Source organism: Hyperolius riggenbachi, chromosome 6, assembly GCF_040937935.1.
Source record: "Hyperolius riggenbachi isolate aHypRig1 chromosome 6, aHypRig1.pri, whole genome shotgun sequence".
In the NCBI taxonomy this organism is placed as follows: domain Eukaryota; kingdom Metazoa; phylum Chordata; class Amphibia; order Anura; family Hyperoliidae; genus Hyperolius; species Hyperolius riggenbachi.
In genome coordinates this window covers 377,024,280-377,038,476 of record NC_090651.1, presented here as the reverse complement: position 1 = coordinate 377,038,476, position 14,197 = coordinate 377,024,280, and the positions used below count along the sequence as shown (strand labels likewise).

The 14,197-nt window shown below is 42.8% G+C and overlaps 1 protein-coding gene across 1 annotated transcript in view; it reads right to left on the bottom strand.

Annotated features, from left to right (window-relative positions):
* Positions 1-10,602, bottom strand: part of LOC137522292 (uncharacterized) — an 83,746-nt gene extending 73,144 nt beyond the window's left edge. Inside the window, exons 1-2 of the mRNA XM_068242322.1 lie at positions 10,578-10,602; positions 8,228-8,335 (exon numbers count right to left, since the gene is read on the bottom strand). Coding sequence (XP_068098423.1) covers positions 8,228-8,335; positions 10,578-10,602 — 133 coding nt within the window. The remainder of the gene's footprint in view (positions 1-8,227; positions 8,336-10,577) is intronic.
* Between the last annotated feature and the right edge of the window lie 3,595 nt (positions 10,603-14,197).

The following is a 14,197-nucleotide window of genomic DNA, read 5'->3' as shown; positions in this document are numbered from 1 at the left end:
GCATAAATATGTGTTTGCATACGCACAGCATGGAATCAACTATTAGGGCATGGATAAATCTGCTAAATTAAATCATGTTACGCTATTTATTTATATGCACTCTGACCATTATTATTTTTATAATTCTTTATGAAATGTGTATATGTCAGCGCTGCGTAATATGTCGGCGCTATATAAATACTAAATAATAATAATAATAATAATAATGTATGTATATTGAGGAACTCTTCCTGCTGTTCTAGGCACTGTATTGGCCTGAGGAAGTGGGCTCAGACCCGCAAAACGCGTTGCCTGTGCTCAAAAAGAAATCTTTTGTAAGTTTACAGAGATTTCGTCATTGAGGTAAGATACCTCATTTTTCTTTTTCGTTTTTAAACTGGTTTTAAAAGCTTTTATTCAAATCAGGGCGCCTCTTTCCCTTATTGTGCATAGTTATACCCCCGTACATGTTTGTCCAAGGGGTGGTGACAGAACACCCGTTGTTTTACCACGGTTAATGTTTTGTCCATCCTTTTTCATCTAAGAGAGCGACCGCAACCAGGTCCGTCCAGGATCACCCCGAGTGGAGTCGGGTTTATGGTCTCCACCTGCTTCCTGTGGTCGGTTGCCCCTTGCAACCCTCCTTTGTGAGTAGCCCTTTCAATCAATTCATTTCTCCACACACCTATTATTGACATACTGCACTATCTGGCTCCCTTTTTTGCCTCCTGTATTTTTTTCCATAGGGTGCCAAGACACCCCAACCATAATTGCTAATTACAGCAGAGTAGTCAGAAAAAGAAAACCATATGCTTAAAAAAAATATTCAATAACATAAAAAGGCAGTAGAAGGGTATTGAAGGGATTGAGTGTAGGTAAGTAGCAAGAACCTACTGATTAAGGGCTGGTGCACACCGAGCGGCTTTTTGGGCGTTTTCAGATCCGCTTGCGGCTGCGGATCTGCTTGGTCAATGTATCTCAATGGGGTGGTGCACACCAGAGCGGCAGGCGTTTTGCAGAAACGAAAAATGCCTGGGTGAGGCATTTTTTGGATTTCGGATGCGTTTCTGCCTCAATGTTAAGTATAGGAAAAACGCAAACCGCTCTGAAAAACGCCTGTTCAGAGCGGTTTTGCAGGCGTTTTTGTTACAGAAGCTGTTCAGTAACAGCTTTACTGTAACAATATATGAAATCTACTATACTAAAAACCGCAGCAGCAATCCGCAAAACGCTAGCAAAACGCCTCATTAAAATAAAAAAAAGCGTTTAAAAATCTGCTAGCCTTTTGCGGATCTGCTAGCGGGTTTTGGTGTGCACCAGCCCTGACTTCAGGTAGCTAGTAACCACTATAAGCACAAAGAGAAAAATTGGACAAATTCATCTTAAGGTGGCCACTAACGGTCCAATTACTAGCGAAAAATTGTTTGAGCGATCAGAAATTCTGATCGGATTGGTTGTTGATGGGCTAGCTTCAGCTAGTAGTGTTGGTGGTACAGCAGTTAAGGTACTTGCCCACCACACAGTGAGACCTGGGTTCAATTCCCAACCAATGTGAGTTGGCTTTTATGTTACGAATCCTTAAAGGGAACCTAAACTGAGAAGGATATGGATTTTTCCTTTTAAAATAATACCAGTTGCCTGAATCGCCTGCTGATCCTGTGTCTCTAATACTTTTAGCCACAGCCCCTGAACAAGTATGCAGATCAGGTGCTCTGACTGAAGTCAGACTGGATTAGCTGCATGCTTGTTTCAGGGTGTGATTCAGCCACTATTGCAGCCACAGAGATCAGCTGGACTGCCAGGCAACTGGTATTGTTTAACAGGAAACATCCATATTACTCTCAGTTAAGGTTCCCTTTAAGCAACCTAATGTTTCTCTTGGATTGAGCAGAAATGGTACATGCTAGGCTAGCTTCAGTTAATAGTGTTGGTGGTACAGCGGTTAAGGTACTTGCCCACCACCCAGTGAGACCTGGGTTCAATTCCCAGCCACGGTATGTATGCTGGCTTTTGAAATACTATAATTCCCTGGCAGATGATACCTTCCTCCCTCCGGTAGGAGGGTGGAGGGAGTGAGTAATATACAAGAGCCTAATTAAACTCTCCCTAGCAGAGTGTGTGTAGCAGCTGTCCCTTAACTAATTAGTGTAGGCAGACGAGTGAGTAAAACGGCACAAGGACCTTGCCTTTTATAAGGGGGGGGGGGGGGCTCCAGGCGTGAGTGCAGTGTGATTGGTGACAATATGCCTGCTGACTGTGATGTAGAGGGTCAAAGTTCTGCTCCATAGAGCATTATGGGGCAAATCGAACTTCCGCAAAAGTTCGCCTTTGCATGGCGAACGCGAACCACCGAAGTTCGCCTGGAACGGTTCGCCGGCAAACCGTTCGCTACATCTCTTGCCTTAATGCGATCTTTGTGAAAAGAACAAAAAAAAACAACAACATTTCTAAACATTTTGTCAGTTTCCTCTATCAATTAGATTACCAACCAATGCTCTCTACTGGAGTAAAGAACTGTATTTAATACAGTAAGTCATATATATATATACATACACATATACATACACATACACACAGTGGGATGCAAAAGTTTGGGTACCTTGTCAATCGTCATGATTTTCCTGTATAAATTGTTGGTTGTTACGATAAAAAATGGCAGTTAAATATATCATATAGGAGACATCCACAATGCTATTTGAGAAGTGAAATGACGTTTATTGGATTTACAGAAAGTGTGCCATAATTGTTTAAATAAAATTAGGCAGGTGCATAAATTTGGGCTCTGTTTCAGCTGTCTGTTTCCACAGTTAGGAACATATTGAGGAAATGGAAGACCACAGGCTCAGTTCAAGTTAAGGCTCAAAGTGGCAGACCAAGAAAAATCTCGGATAGACAGAAGCGAGGAATGGTGAGAACAGTCAGAGTCATCCCACAGACCAGCACCAAAGACCTACAATATCATCTTGCTGCAGATGGAGCCACTGTGCATCATTCAACCATTTCGCGCACTTTACACAAGAAGATGCTGTATGCGAGAGTGATGCAGAGGAAGCTCACAGCACAAACAGAGCCACTTGAGGTATGCTAAAGCACATTTGGACAAGCCAGCTTCATTTTGAAATAAGGTGCTGTGAACTGATTAATTATTTGGGCATAACAGGGGGTGTTATGCATGGAGGAAAAATAACACAACATTCCAAGAAAAACACCTGCTACCTACAGTAAAATATGGTGGTAGTTCCATCATGCTGTGGGGCTGTGTGGTCAATGCAGGGACTGGGAATCTTGTCAAAGTTGAGGGATGCATGGATTCCACTCAGTATTATTCTGGAGACCAATGTCCAGGAATCAGTGACAAAACTGAAGCTGCGCCAAGGCTGGATCCTTCAATAAGACAACGCCCGTAAACACTGCTCAAAATCCACTAAGGCATTCATGCAGAGGAACAAGTACAATGTTCTGGAATGGCCCCAGACCTGAATATAATTTAAAATCTGTGGTGTGAGTTAAAGAGAGCTGTGCATGCTCGGAAGCCATCAAACCTGAATGAACTAGAGATGTTTTGCAGTGCATCTCATCAGGATTCCGGATATCCGGGTGACCCAGATACCCGAATTTTTTTCCACTATTCGACTGGATTCGGATTCTGGATACCTGGGCCCAAATCCGGATAGCCATCTGCGGATATTTGGGCGCATAATGCGGATATCCGTGGATATTGCGGATATCCGGATCTGAAATACTGTAACTAAGGAGATGACATCCTGGAGCCAATCAGAGGGCTCCCAGCAGAAGCCCAAGTAACCAATCACAGAGGGGAACCCTGGCCAGTCCCACCTGACCTCATTGAGCCAATCAGAGGGCTCCCAGCCTAAACCCTGGCACCCAATCACAGAAAAGAACACTGGCCAGCCCCCCTGTATAATAAGGAGGGCTGCCATGATGAGACGTATCGTCTAGCTTGCTGAATGGCCACTGAGAGACATGCTCCAGTGCTGCTGGCCTAGCAAGGGCTGTACACAGTTATAAACCTAAAGCTGTTCAGTGATTAACCCCTTCACTATCACTACACTATTGTTAAATCGTTAATTAGCTTGCTTGATTTCATTGTGTGATAGTCAGAGTGTATGGTGTGCTGCAGGGTTGCAGGCAGCTGTTATGTGTCTGTGTGTGTGCTGTGTACAGACCAAGCCAGCTGCTGCCTGCTGGCCAGCTATTAGCCTTAGCTAGCTACAGTATATCTTAGATTAGGGATTAGGGGATAGGATTACTGTGTTATTGTGTAGTTAGTACTGTAGTACTACAGTCAGTGCTAGTAGTTGTTAGAGTAGTAGTACTACTGTGTTAGCTTTCTACAGAACTGCTGTGCTGTGAGCAGTGCCAGTGTGACAGTTAGTGTGCACTAGTGTCTTCTCCTCTGCTGTCTGACTGTCACTCAGCATGTGTCACGTGGCACTTGGCACACATCACATGGCACTTGGCACATGTTACGTGTCACGTGGCACTTGGCACATGTTACGTGGTGCACGTGTCATGTGGCACTTGACACGTGCAACGGGACCAGTGCCATGTGCCACGTGCCAAGTGACAGGTGACAGGTGACACGTGCCAAGTGCCACGTGCCACGTGACACGTGACAAGTGCCACGTGCCAAGTGCCACGTGCCAAGTGCCAATTGCCACAAGCCAAGTGCCACTTTGGGATGTCTTCTTTACAAAATGGGATCATTTGGGGGGTATTTATACTATCCTGGAATTCTAGCACCTCATGAAACATGACAGGTGGTCAGAAAAGTCAGAGATGCTTCAAAATGGGGAAATTCCCTTTTTGCACCATAGTTTGTAAACGTTATAACTTTTACCCAAACCAATAAATATACACTTATTGTTTTTTTTTTTTTTTTTATCAAAGACATGTAGCACAATACATTTGGACAAAAATGTATATAGAAATTTTACTTTATTTGAAAAATGTCAGCATAGAAAGTAAAAAAAAATCATTTTTTTGACAAAATTCATCTATTTTTTGATGAATATAATACAAACTAAAAATCACAGTAACAATCAAATAGCACCAAAAGAAAGCTGTATTAGTGGCAAGGAAAGGAGGTAAAATTCCTTTAGATAGTAGGTTGTATGACCGAGCAATAAACTGTTAAAGCTGCAGTGGTCTGAATGGAAAAAAAGTGTCTGGTCCTTAAGGGGTTTTATGACTGCAGTCCTTACGTCATTAAACACCAGACTATGACCCATTACTGGCCTCACCTGCATGTCTGGGAACCTCCCTTCGACTATAATCGACTCATAGGGAGGTTCCCAGACATGCAGGTGAGGCCAATAATGGGTCTGGTATTTAATGAGCACCTTCAGGCAAGCGATTCAGCTCTGATCTGGGCTATTTGTTGCTGTGGGTTGTGGTGGGGGTTTATTATATTCCATATATCATGTGTAATTTTGTCATGACGAAACTCAAATGATTGAGTGAAACTAGCACTAGTTGATGTTTGCACTAGCACTGTATATATAGATAGCACCCTTGTATGTATCCACAGCAATCCTTATACCTTCTATGAAGGTTCTTTTTACTACTACGTAGATTGTGCACCAATAGACCTTTGACACCTCAGTGGTCTTTGACACGTTAAGACTGATCTCATAGATAGTATACCCGATATATATGTTCCTGGCCAGTGGGAATAGCTACACCCTGTTGTTGGGATATTTACACAACCACTAGTGTGAACCAATATACAGGGGGGATCAGCAAGGACCTCTCATAGACAGAACATATTTGTGAAAATGTGTCATATATGAGTGAGGGTTTCCCAAATCCAAACGGGCGACACGCATACAACATTTATCCCACACCAGATATATTGCTTGACACCATCTGCTCTGCTTATATTATATTTACTATTTATTGTCAGGGATGAGCAGAAACTACGCCAGTGCGAATTTACGCATCGTAGCTCGCATCTACGCATCGTAGTTCGTAGGCGAAGTCTCAAAACTACGCTTACGATTTTACGTGTAGCGAAGTACCGTTACGCGTAGTTTACGCCCCTACTCGTAGTTCTCATGTGTATTGCGAAGTAAACTACGAGTGCGTCTATTTTTCCGCGTACGATTGTATGCATACAAAATTACGCAATGGAAAGGGGAATGTACGCATAGAAGAGTTACTAGGACAATCATTTGCAGAGGAATTAATGCGTACATTTTTATGCATACTGGCTTAAGCGTCCGCATGTAATACGCTACGCACTATGCGTAATTGCGTATTTTAACGCGTAGTCTACGAAATGCATATGAAGCAAATATTTGATTTTGAAGCCGTAGGTTGGCGAAGCGTAATTGCGTAAAACTACGCGTAGTTCCAGCGTAGCGAAGTTGGCTGACTACGACCAACCCTGTTTATTGTATGATGTACTACCCGTAAACCCAGGTCGGTGTATTTTTGATGGGGTGATCGGTGGTGACAAACTCGCGTCATTTTTGGTACTGTAGGGTCAGGTCCTAACGGACAATAGTGTTTGATAATTAACAAGGTTGCCCAAACTGTCGCATCCCACTGTATATATATATATATATATATATATATATATATATATATATATATATATATATATATATATATATATATATATATATATATATATATATATTGCCCCAGGTGGCATCATTTCTTTGAAGTGGTGCTTCCTTAACATTTTATTATTTTAATTATTGTATTTTTGGGACTATAAGACGCTCCAGGCCATAAGACGCACCTATGTTTAGAGGACAAACACCAGGGAAAAAAATACTAAACCTGGTGCATCCATGGTGAAAGGGCTTCTTGTGGATTATGCCCCCTTTGTACCTCATGCCCCCTTGTACCTATTGTGTCTCCCTGTGTCCTCCTCGGTCCCCCTTGTGTCTCCATGTGTTCACCTCTGTCCTTCTATCTGCCACTTTGTGCCCCCCCCCCCCTTATGTCCTCCTCTGTCTTCCTTGTGTCCTACTCTATGCTCCTTTGTGTCCCCCTTGTGTCCTCCTCTATGCCCCTTTGTGTCCTCCATTTGTCCCCCTGTGTCCTCCTCTGCTTCGGCACAGTACAGGGAGTCCCCGACATTGCGGCGGGTTGGAGGTTGGTATTAGCAGGCGTTCACAAGTCAGGAAATCCCTGCATTTGGACTATAAGATGCGGTGACTTTTCTCTTTTTTTTACCACTTTTGGAGGAGAAAAGTGAGTCTTATAGTCCAAAAAATACAGTATTCTGTACACACCAGGGCGCCAATATATCTTCATATTGTCTAATAAGACGGTGTTTGGGGCAGTAGAAGTGTGACATAGGTTATTAACCTCCCTGGCGGTAAGCCCGAGCTGAGCTCGGGCTATGCCGCGCAGGGGGAGATCTCAGCCCCTGGTGGGGCGATTTGTGCGCTGTAAATTGCTGTGCGCGCAGCCAGCACTTTGCTAGCCGCGCGCACAGCTTGATCGCCGCCGCTCTGCGGTGATCGGCCGCACGCAGCGGCTGAAGAGGGCCCCCCGCCAGAGCCCTGCGCTGCCCGGATCAATGAGTTCCGGGCAGCGCTATGGGCTGGATCGGGTGTGCCTGACGTCAGGACGTCGGCTGACGTCCATGACGTCATCCCGATCATCGCCATGGCGACAGGAGAAGCCAAACAGGGGAACGCGTTATATACGCGTTCCCCTGTTTGCTATAGATGCCGGCGACGATCGGACTAGAGGGCCACATGCGCCCTCTAGTGGTGTTTCATGTAGCTACCACTCTGGTAGCTTTACATGAAACAAAATTTTTTTTAAAAAAAAAAAGGATTTTTTTAAATTAGGAAAAAAAAATTAACCGCCAAGGAGGTTAAACCAGTTATCATTTAAGTGTCTGATTATTGCTTTTTATTTTGAAATTGCCATTGCCCCTTCTTTTAGAGGAAAGCCAGACATCTTTTAACATTATTTGGTATGATCCATGCACAATTCCCTTTCACATTATAAACCTTAAATAAACTTTAAAATCACATTGAAAGCAGAACAAGATAAAAGTAGTTAAGCCTCGGCAAGTCTGATCCTTAAATCATAAAGATCCCTAGAAGATATTTTTTCATGTATTGTTTAAAATAATTTTTCAGCATTGCGTAATAGGAAAAATACCAAAAATTAGGTGAAAAGAACTCTGAAAAATGTATTTTCTTGCATGCTTAGCTTTATAATGAACACATGAATTTGCAGTGATATCATGGCATACCTTCTCCCAGAATGGTTGGAGTATCGGCTGATCCAGTTGCCAGCGGAGACTGTGAGTTGGTAGAAAAGGTTGTTACAGGCGTGCCAGTTAGAGGGTGGAAAATGGCAACTGGAAAATTAGAAAACATAAAATAAGTTAAAGCAACTTGCTGTATGTCTACTCTGGTCACTTTTACAGAGCATGAAGCAGCTCTAGGGAACTTAACAGAGTCAGGTATGATCAAATGTGTCCTGTGCCCTGCTGTGTGAATGCTTCACTTTCCCCTAATTTACCAATGTCGCCTGTCCTCATTATTATCTGTATCCAAACTGCACCCAAACTATCACGTTGTTGATCGGTAAATTGCATTGTGTGTACCTAGCATGATGTCCCACCATACTGTATTGTGCGTGGCTGAGGAAAAACCTATCAGAGATCCCCACTTTTAAAATCCTGGGTTTGCCCCTGTTATTGTACTGTGTGTGGCCACATTAAGCTGTGTCAATATAACTCAGCTTCTGGTCTTGCCTCTAAAGGGCAAAAGATATGTTACGTTAGCTACTATGAGACTTTACAGCAATAACACTATGCCCTTATTCACTTCCCTTTTTCACCTAAATTTTCTCCTAGGCAAGATTTTCACACTTTATCAGTGGTGGGCCGAAATTCGCAATTACGCATCATAATCGTAATGCAAAATTTCAGAGAAAATTGTAATTCATTTCGTATGTAATAGTAATATTTCCAAATTTCACTGATTTTTTTGCGTAATTTTGTGCCGATTTTAGAAACTAAGAGCAAAGCCCCATACATGCTATTGCTACCAAAATTGCTGTATATGTTAGGCAGAATAGTGGGTATAAGTCACAAAAAATAATTTTTCAAAAAGACCTTGTAGTTTTTAAGAATCTTGATTTTAAACATGCAAGGAAAAATGGTTTTTAAGCTGTCATTTTTCTAAGTTTAAAAACCATTTTTTACTTGCATTTTTAAAATCAAGTTTCTCAAAAACTATAAGGTCTTTTTGCAAAATTCTTTTTTTGACTTGTACCCATGAGTCTCCTTAACGCAAAATTTCACAACATTTTATGCAAAATTACGAATGAATACATGTAAATCGTAACTACGTATAATCGTAATTGCAAAAATGTACGTGAAATTTAGCAAAATCGTAGTTTGATGATTATAATCATCTAAAATACCTTTTAAGCCACCAGCAAGCAACGGAATAATTTGAACAGTACCAGCAGAGTGCTGGAGAGTATTTTGAAATAGAAGATGAGAAAATATCTCTATGGAGAAAATTTAGTAGTAAAACTGAATTGAATAAGGGTCATTGTTTATAACATGACAACCTACAATATTTTACCAAGAAAATCAGTAATATGGAAAATAGACCAACCTAGGAAGTAAAATTCAAATATGATCCAGAGGTCCATGTGTAATTTGGTGATTCTCTTTTCTCTATTCCACCATGCAGCCTTCTCTTATCTACTAAGAGGGAACAAAAACAGTTTTAAAAATAAACATGTAGAGATACCTTACTAATGTAAATGCATTTCATCCTCCACCTTACTAATGTAAATGCATTTCATCCTCCACCTCTTCCTGTAAAGTGTAAAGTTATATTTCTTTTGCCCAAAATGACCATTTCATAAATTCAGCAAATTCGAGGATGAGTCAGCTACACAGAAAATAGGGATAAATTCCGTTTTGTACAAATTTTTCTCATCTCACCCCTTTTCTGCTCTTTTTCAATAATGTAATTTTTATTAGGCACCAGACACTTGGTTGATAACGTGTTTCGCGGATTGCAGTCCATTTCCTCAGAACAGAACAAAAAGTGTCTTAAAGGGACACTATCAAAGTTTTACTTTTTTCCTTAACACCTTTAATAGGGAGAAAGGTGACATGTAGTGGTCGTAAAAGGAAAAAAAAAACATCCGTCACCTTATCAGACCTTACGTATGGAGAGCTAGGAGTGGAGTAGGGTGATGGGCTGTGTGCGGCAACAAGAATATGTAAGAAGCTTTCTCCCTCTGCACTGTTGTGTTTGGAAAAACAAATCCCGCTATACTAACAAGAGACCAAGGGCGTAACTAGAGGGGAACAGCCCCGTCAATTGTATGGAGCCAGAGCTGTGTGGGGCCCAACTACTAACTTCCCTTCCGGTGTTTTGTGGCTACACTTGTTATGGGTGTGAAGATCATGATGGCCACACCTGTTTTATAACCCTTGTAAGATGGGCTCCAAGGATGTAAAGGGCACCAAGGGGAGGCAAAAAAGTAAAAAAAAGTAAAACTTTGATAGTGTTCCTTTAAACCTGCATTTTTCAAGCAGTGAGCACCTACATGACTATTATTTGGGTTACTCTCTTCTTCATAGAGGTAAGCCATTTTCAAATAAGGCTTCTACACCTACACAACATTTTTTTGGGGCACCTCCTCCCTCCCAGTGGTGTAGCTCACACTAACTTCCCCCGACTTCACCTAACACTCACCCTCTGCCTATGCTTACCTTTAATTAACCTCCCCACTCTCCTCTCCCTAACACTATCCTCCCCCACCTATGCCTCACACTAACCTCCCCCAGGGCCAGGTTTACCATAAGGCACTGTAGGCACGTGCCTACATTCACCTGATCATGGAAGGGTAGCTCACTCCCCCCTCCCAGTGCATCCCTCCTTCCCTATGCAGAGTCCTGAGCAGATCGTAAATGAGAGGTTACTCACCCTGCTCTCGACAGTCCACTGACAAGATCTCCCTTCAGTCAGTAGCACCTCTAGCTACTTTATACTGAGGTTCTGCTAGCTATCTTATACTAAGGGGCACCTGTAACTACTTGTGATATATGAAGGGAAATAAGGGAGAAGTGACAGCCAGCACAGTTGCGGTGCAGTTTGGTGGGGGTTTGCAGGTTCATGGAGCATAAACTCTAAGGGGTCAGGACATCTGTGCCTATAAGCTCCTGTGGGGTAAATCCGGGTCTGACCTCCCCACACCTACACCTAACACTAACCTCCCCACCTATGCCTCAAACCAACCCTTTGGTAATGAGTTCTGTGCCACAGCCAATTTTCTCATCCCCTCTGCTGCCTCTGCTGGCATCCAGAGTTCAGCTATATAACAGCCAAACTCCAAGTGCCACTTAGTGGCCCCCATTGCTGCCCATGCTTGTAGCTGGAGAGTTTGGTGCTCAAATAACCCCATGTTCTGCTTACTCACCCCACCACCAATATCCAGAGTTTGGCTACACGGTGGCCAAACTCTGAGCCCTGCTTACTTGCCCCACTGCTACCTATGTCACTAACAAGAGTTTAGTTAGCTGAACTCTGGGGCCAGATTTACACAGTTAACACCGCTATAGATACAAATAACATTGTGGTCTATGGAGGTACCTGATATACCAATCGGGTGTATGCTCCATAATTTCCTGCCTTGACTTAGGTATGCCTGAGCAAAGCATAGAGATGGCCTGTGGTTAGTGTCTGCAGACCGTTCACAGTGAACATTTCCTGTTCTCATTTAATGCAAACTTTACGCAAAGTTTGTGTTTGACCCATACTTTAACTTTACACTTTATTACCAAACGCCTCCCCATAAAAGAAACAAACCTGGCAGCCGTTTTACATTCTGGTAGTGTAGGGAGAGCTGTGCTGCTGGTTGAGAGGCAGATAGATAGAAGTCCTGTGTGATCCAGTGCCGTGTAGCTGCTTCCATATTTAATCTGCTCCATGCACTTAACCAAAAACCTAAAAGGGACTCCAAAAGTCCCTTCGAAGACTGATCCTGCTATTATTTTGTTGTTGTTGTGTGTGGTGTCGTGTGTAGCTAGCTTATAGTACACACCACCAGTTTAATATAGTGTAGTGTGTGGCTGCATCACTTTTACAGCCCTTCACTGTGCTAATAAAGTGATTGAGTGGCCGCAGTGTACTTTAAAAAAAATGTGTCACCTGACATTGTCCCACAATGGCTATCATTCATAAAGCATTCCCACATGCGGAAATGCTGAAAACAGCTCACTTTACCGACCACTTTGCAAAATGTGTATTCATAAAGGCTGTTTCCGCATGAAAAGCTGGCAGAGCAATAAATTACCGCCTTGTGCGGTGATTATCTAGAAAAAGTAACACAATTTTAATTCATAAACATTAGAGCAAGCGGTAGGCGGCCGGGGGATTACCGCTCCCTAGGAAGTAGCGATAAGCATGCGGAATACATTCAAGTGAATGAAGACAGACCTCCCAAGCAGCAGCAGAGAGAGCTGCGCACGGAGGGACTCAGGCAGCTTCTCTGTTTCCGCAAGCTTACCGCCAGCCTACCAACAGCCTTTTTCTGGAAATCTCCGCACTTGTATCGCAACTGGCAACATTTTTATGAATGACCACCCAGAAGTCTAAACTACAGAAAGCGTTATTCTCCCGCACGGATTTTTGTTACCAACCACACTTTTATGAATGATTGCCAAAGTGTTTAAAGGAACACTAAAAATTAACATTTTTTTTAATTGAGATAGGAATTGTTTGGGAAGTACTGCTAAGTACTGTTTATTTTCTGTTATCAAAATACTTTCACACTTTACTGATGTCAAAACTGACGGCAGAATGATCCATGAGGGGTATGGGGAATTCCCTCACACTTCATCTGTTACCGCTATGTGTGTGTGAGAGAAGGCAGCAGCTGCAGCTTCTGTGTCCTGTGTCTCTGACTGAAGTGTCTGAAGAGAGCAGAGGAAATGTAACTTGTTATAAACATTTGTAGTTGTCTGTGACACCACAGCTTTTCATACTTTTTTGCTTTTAGAGAAAAATACTCTGTATGCAACACTGGCTGTGCGTTGAAGTAGACACCCCTTCTGCAGTTGATTTGTCCAAATAAAGTTCTACACTCAATAAATTAAAGTTTTTGCCTCTGATATTTAACATGAAAAGCAGGAAAATGTTTACACAGCTACTTAGACATTATTTCTACGTTGTCACTTTAGAATAGTTGGTTTGATAGTGTTCCTTTAACCTTTTCCGGACTGCACTAGTTGAAATCTACATCCTGTGTGTGGCTGCTTATTTCTGACAGGACATAGATTTGAACATCGCCATCGCACGTTCTCACAGCTCCTGCGATTGTGCCGCTCTCCCACCACCGCAGCTCACGCCCTCTGCTGTAAATATGATGGCTGGTCAGGATCTGATTTCATTGGCTCCTGACCACGTGATCATTGTGGGCCAATCCCATTGACTTACATTGATGAGTCAGGCCAATGAAAGTGGCTCCTGACCGGCTCACAGAGCTCTGCCGTCATAGCGATGGGAGAGTCGAGGGGGCCTGGGGCAATGGGTGAGCGGCGTGACCATTGAGAGCAGCTGGTCTGTGTGACCATTCGACGGTAAGCCGTGTTTTGTGGTACCAGCAGTCTCTGGTTCTTAAGGTGCCAGAGACTGCTGGTACAAAAGTGTTTAACATCACTGTCTTTGTAGTGCAGTGTTAGACCCACATGTGCAAACAGCAGATTGTGTGATCGCACTGTACTTGTGTCACTTCATCAGACGACAATACACAAAACATTTCACATCACTGTTGAGTCTGCAGTGCAGTGTTAGGCCCATACTTCACAAGTAACAATTTTCGGAGGGCATTTTGCCGTAAATTTCCCTCTGCCAGGTCACTGCCTGTGTTTTCAACACCTTTTTGAAAGAAATTGTTGCTGCAAATATGCACTGAAGGTTTTTGAAGTTCGATATTCAATGTTAATGTCAACAAGGTACGCCACAAACGTTTTGTTTGTTTTGTTCATCCATCACTAAGCGTACTGTTTCGGGGGAGGGTGGGGGGTGCAGAGGTATGGCGCACGATGGAGTGACAATTGACAGGCAGGGTAAGGAAACAATGTCTTAGTCCATCACTGTCACTTGAAGATTTGACTTGCTGGCTCATTAAGCAGCCTCAGGGTACAGTCTTTGCAAAGTTGTTATTATAAGTACTTCAACAGAGA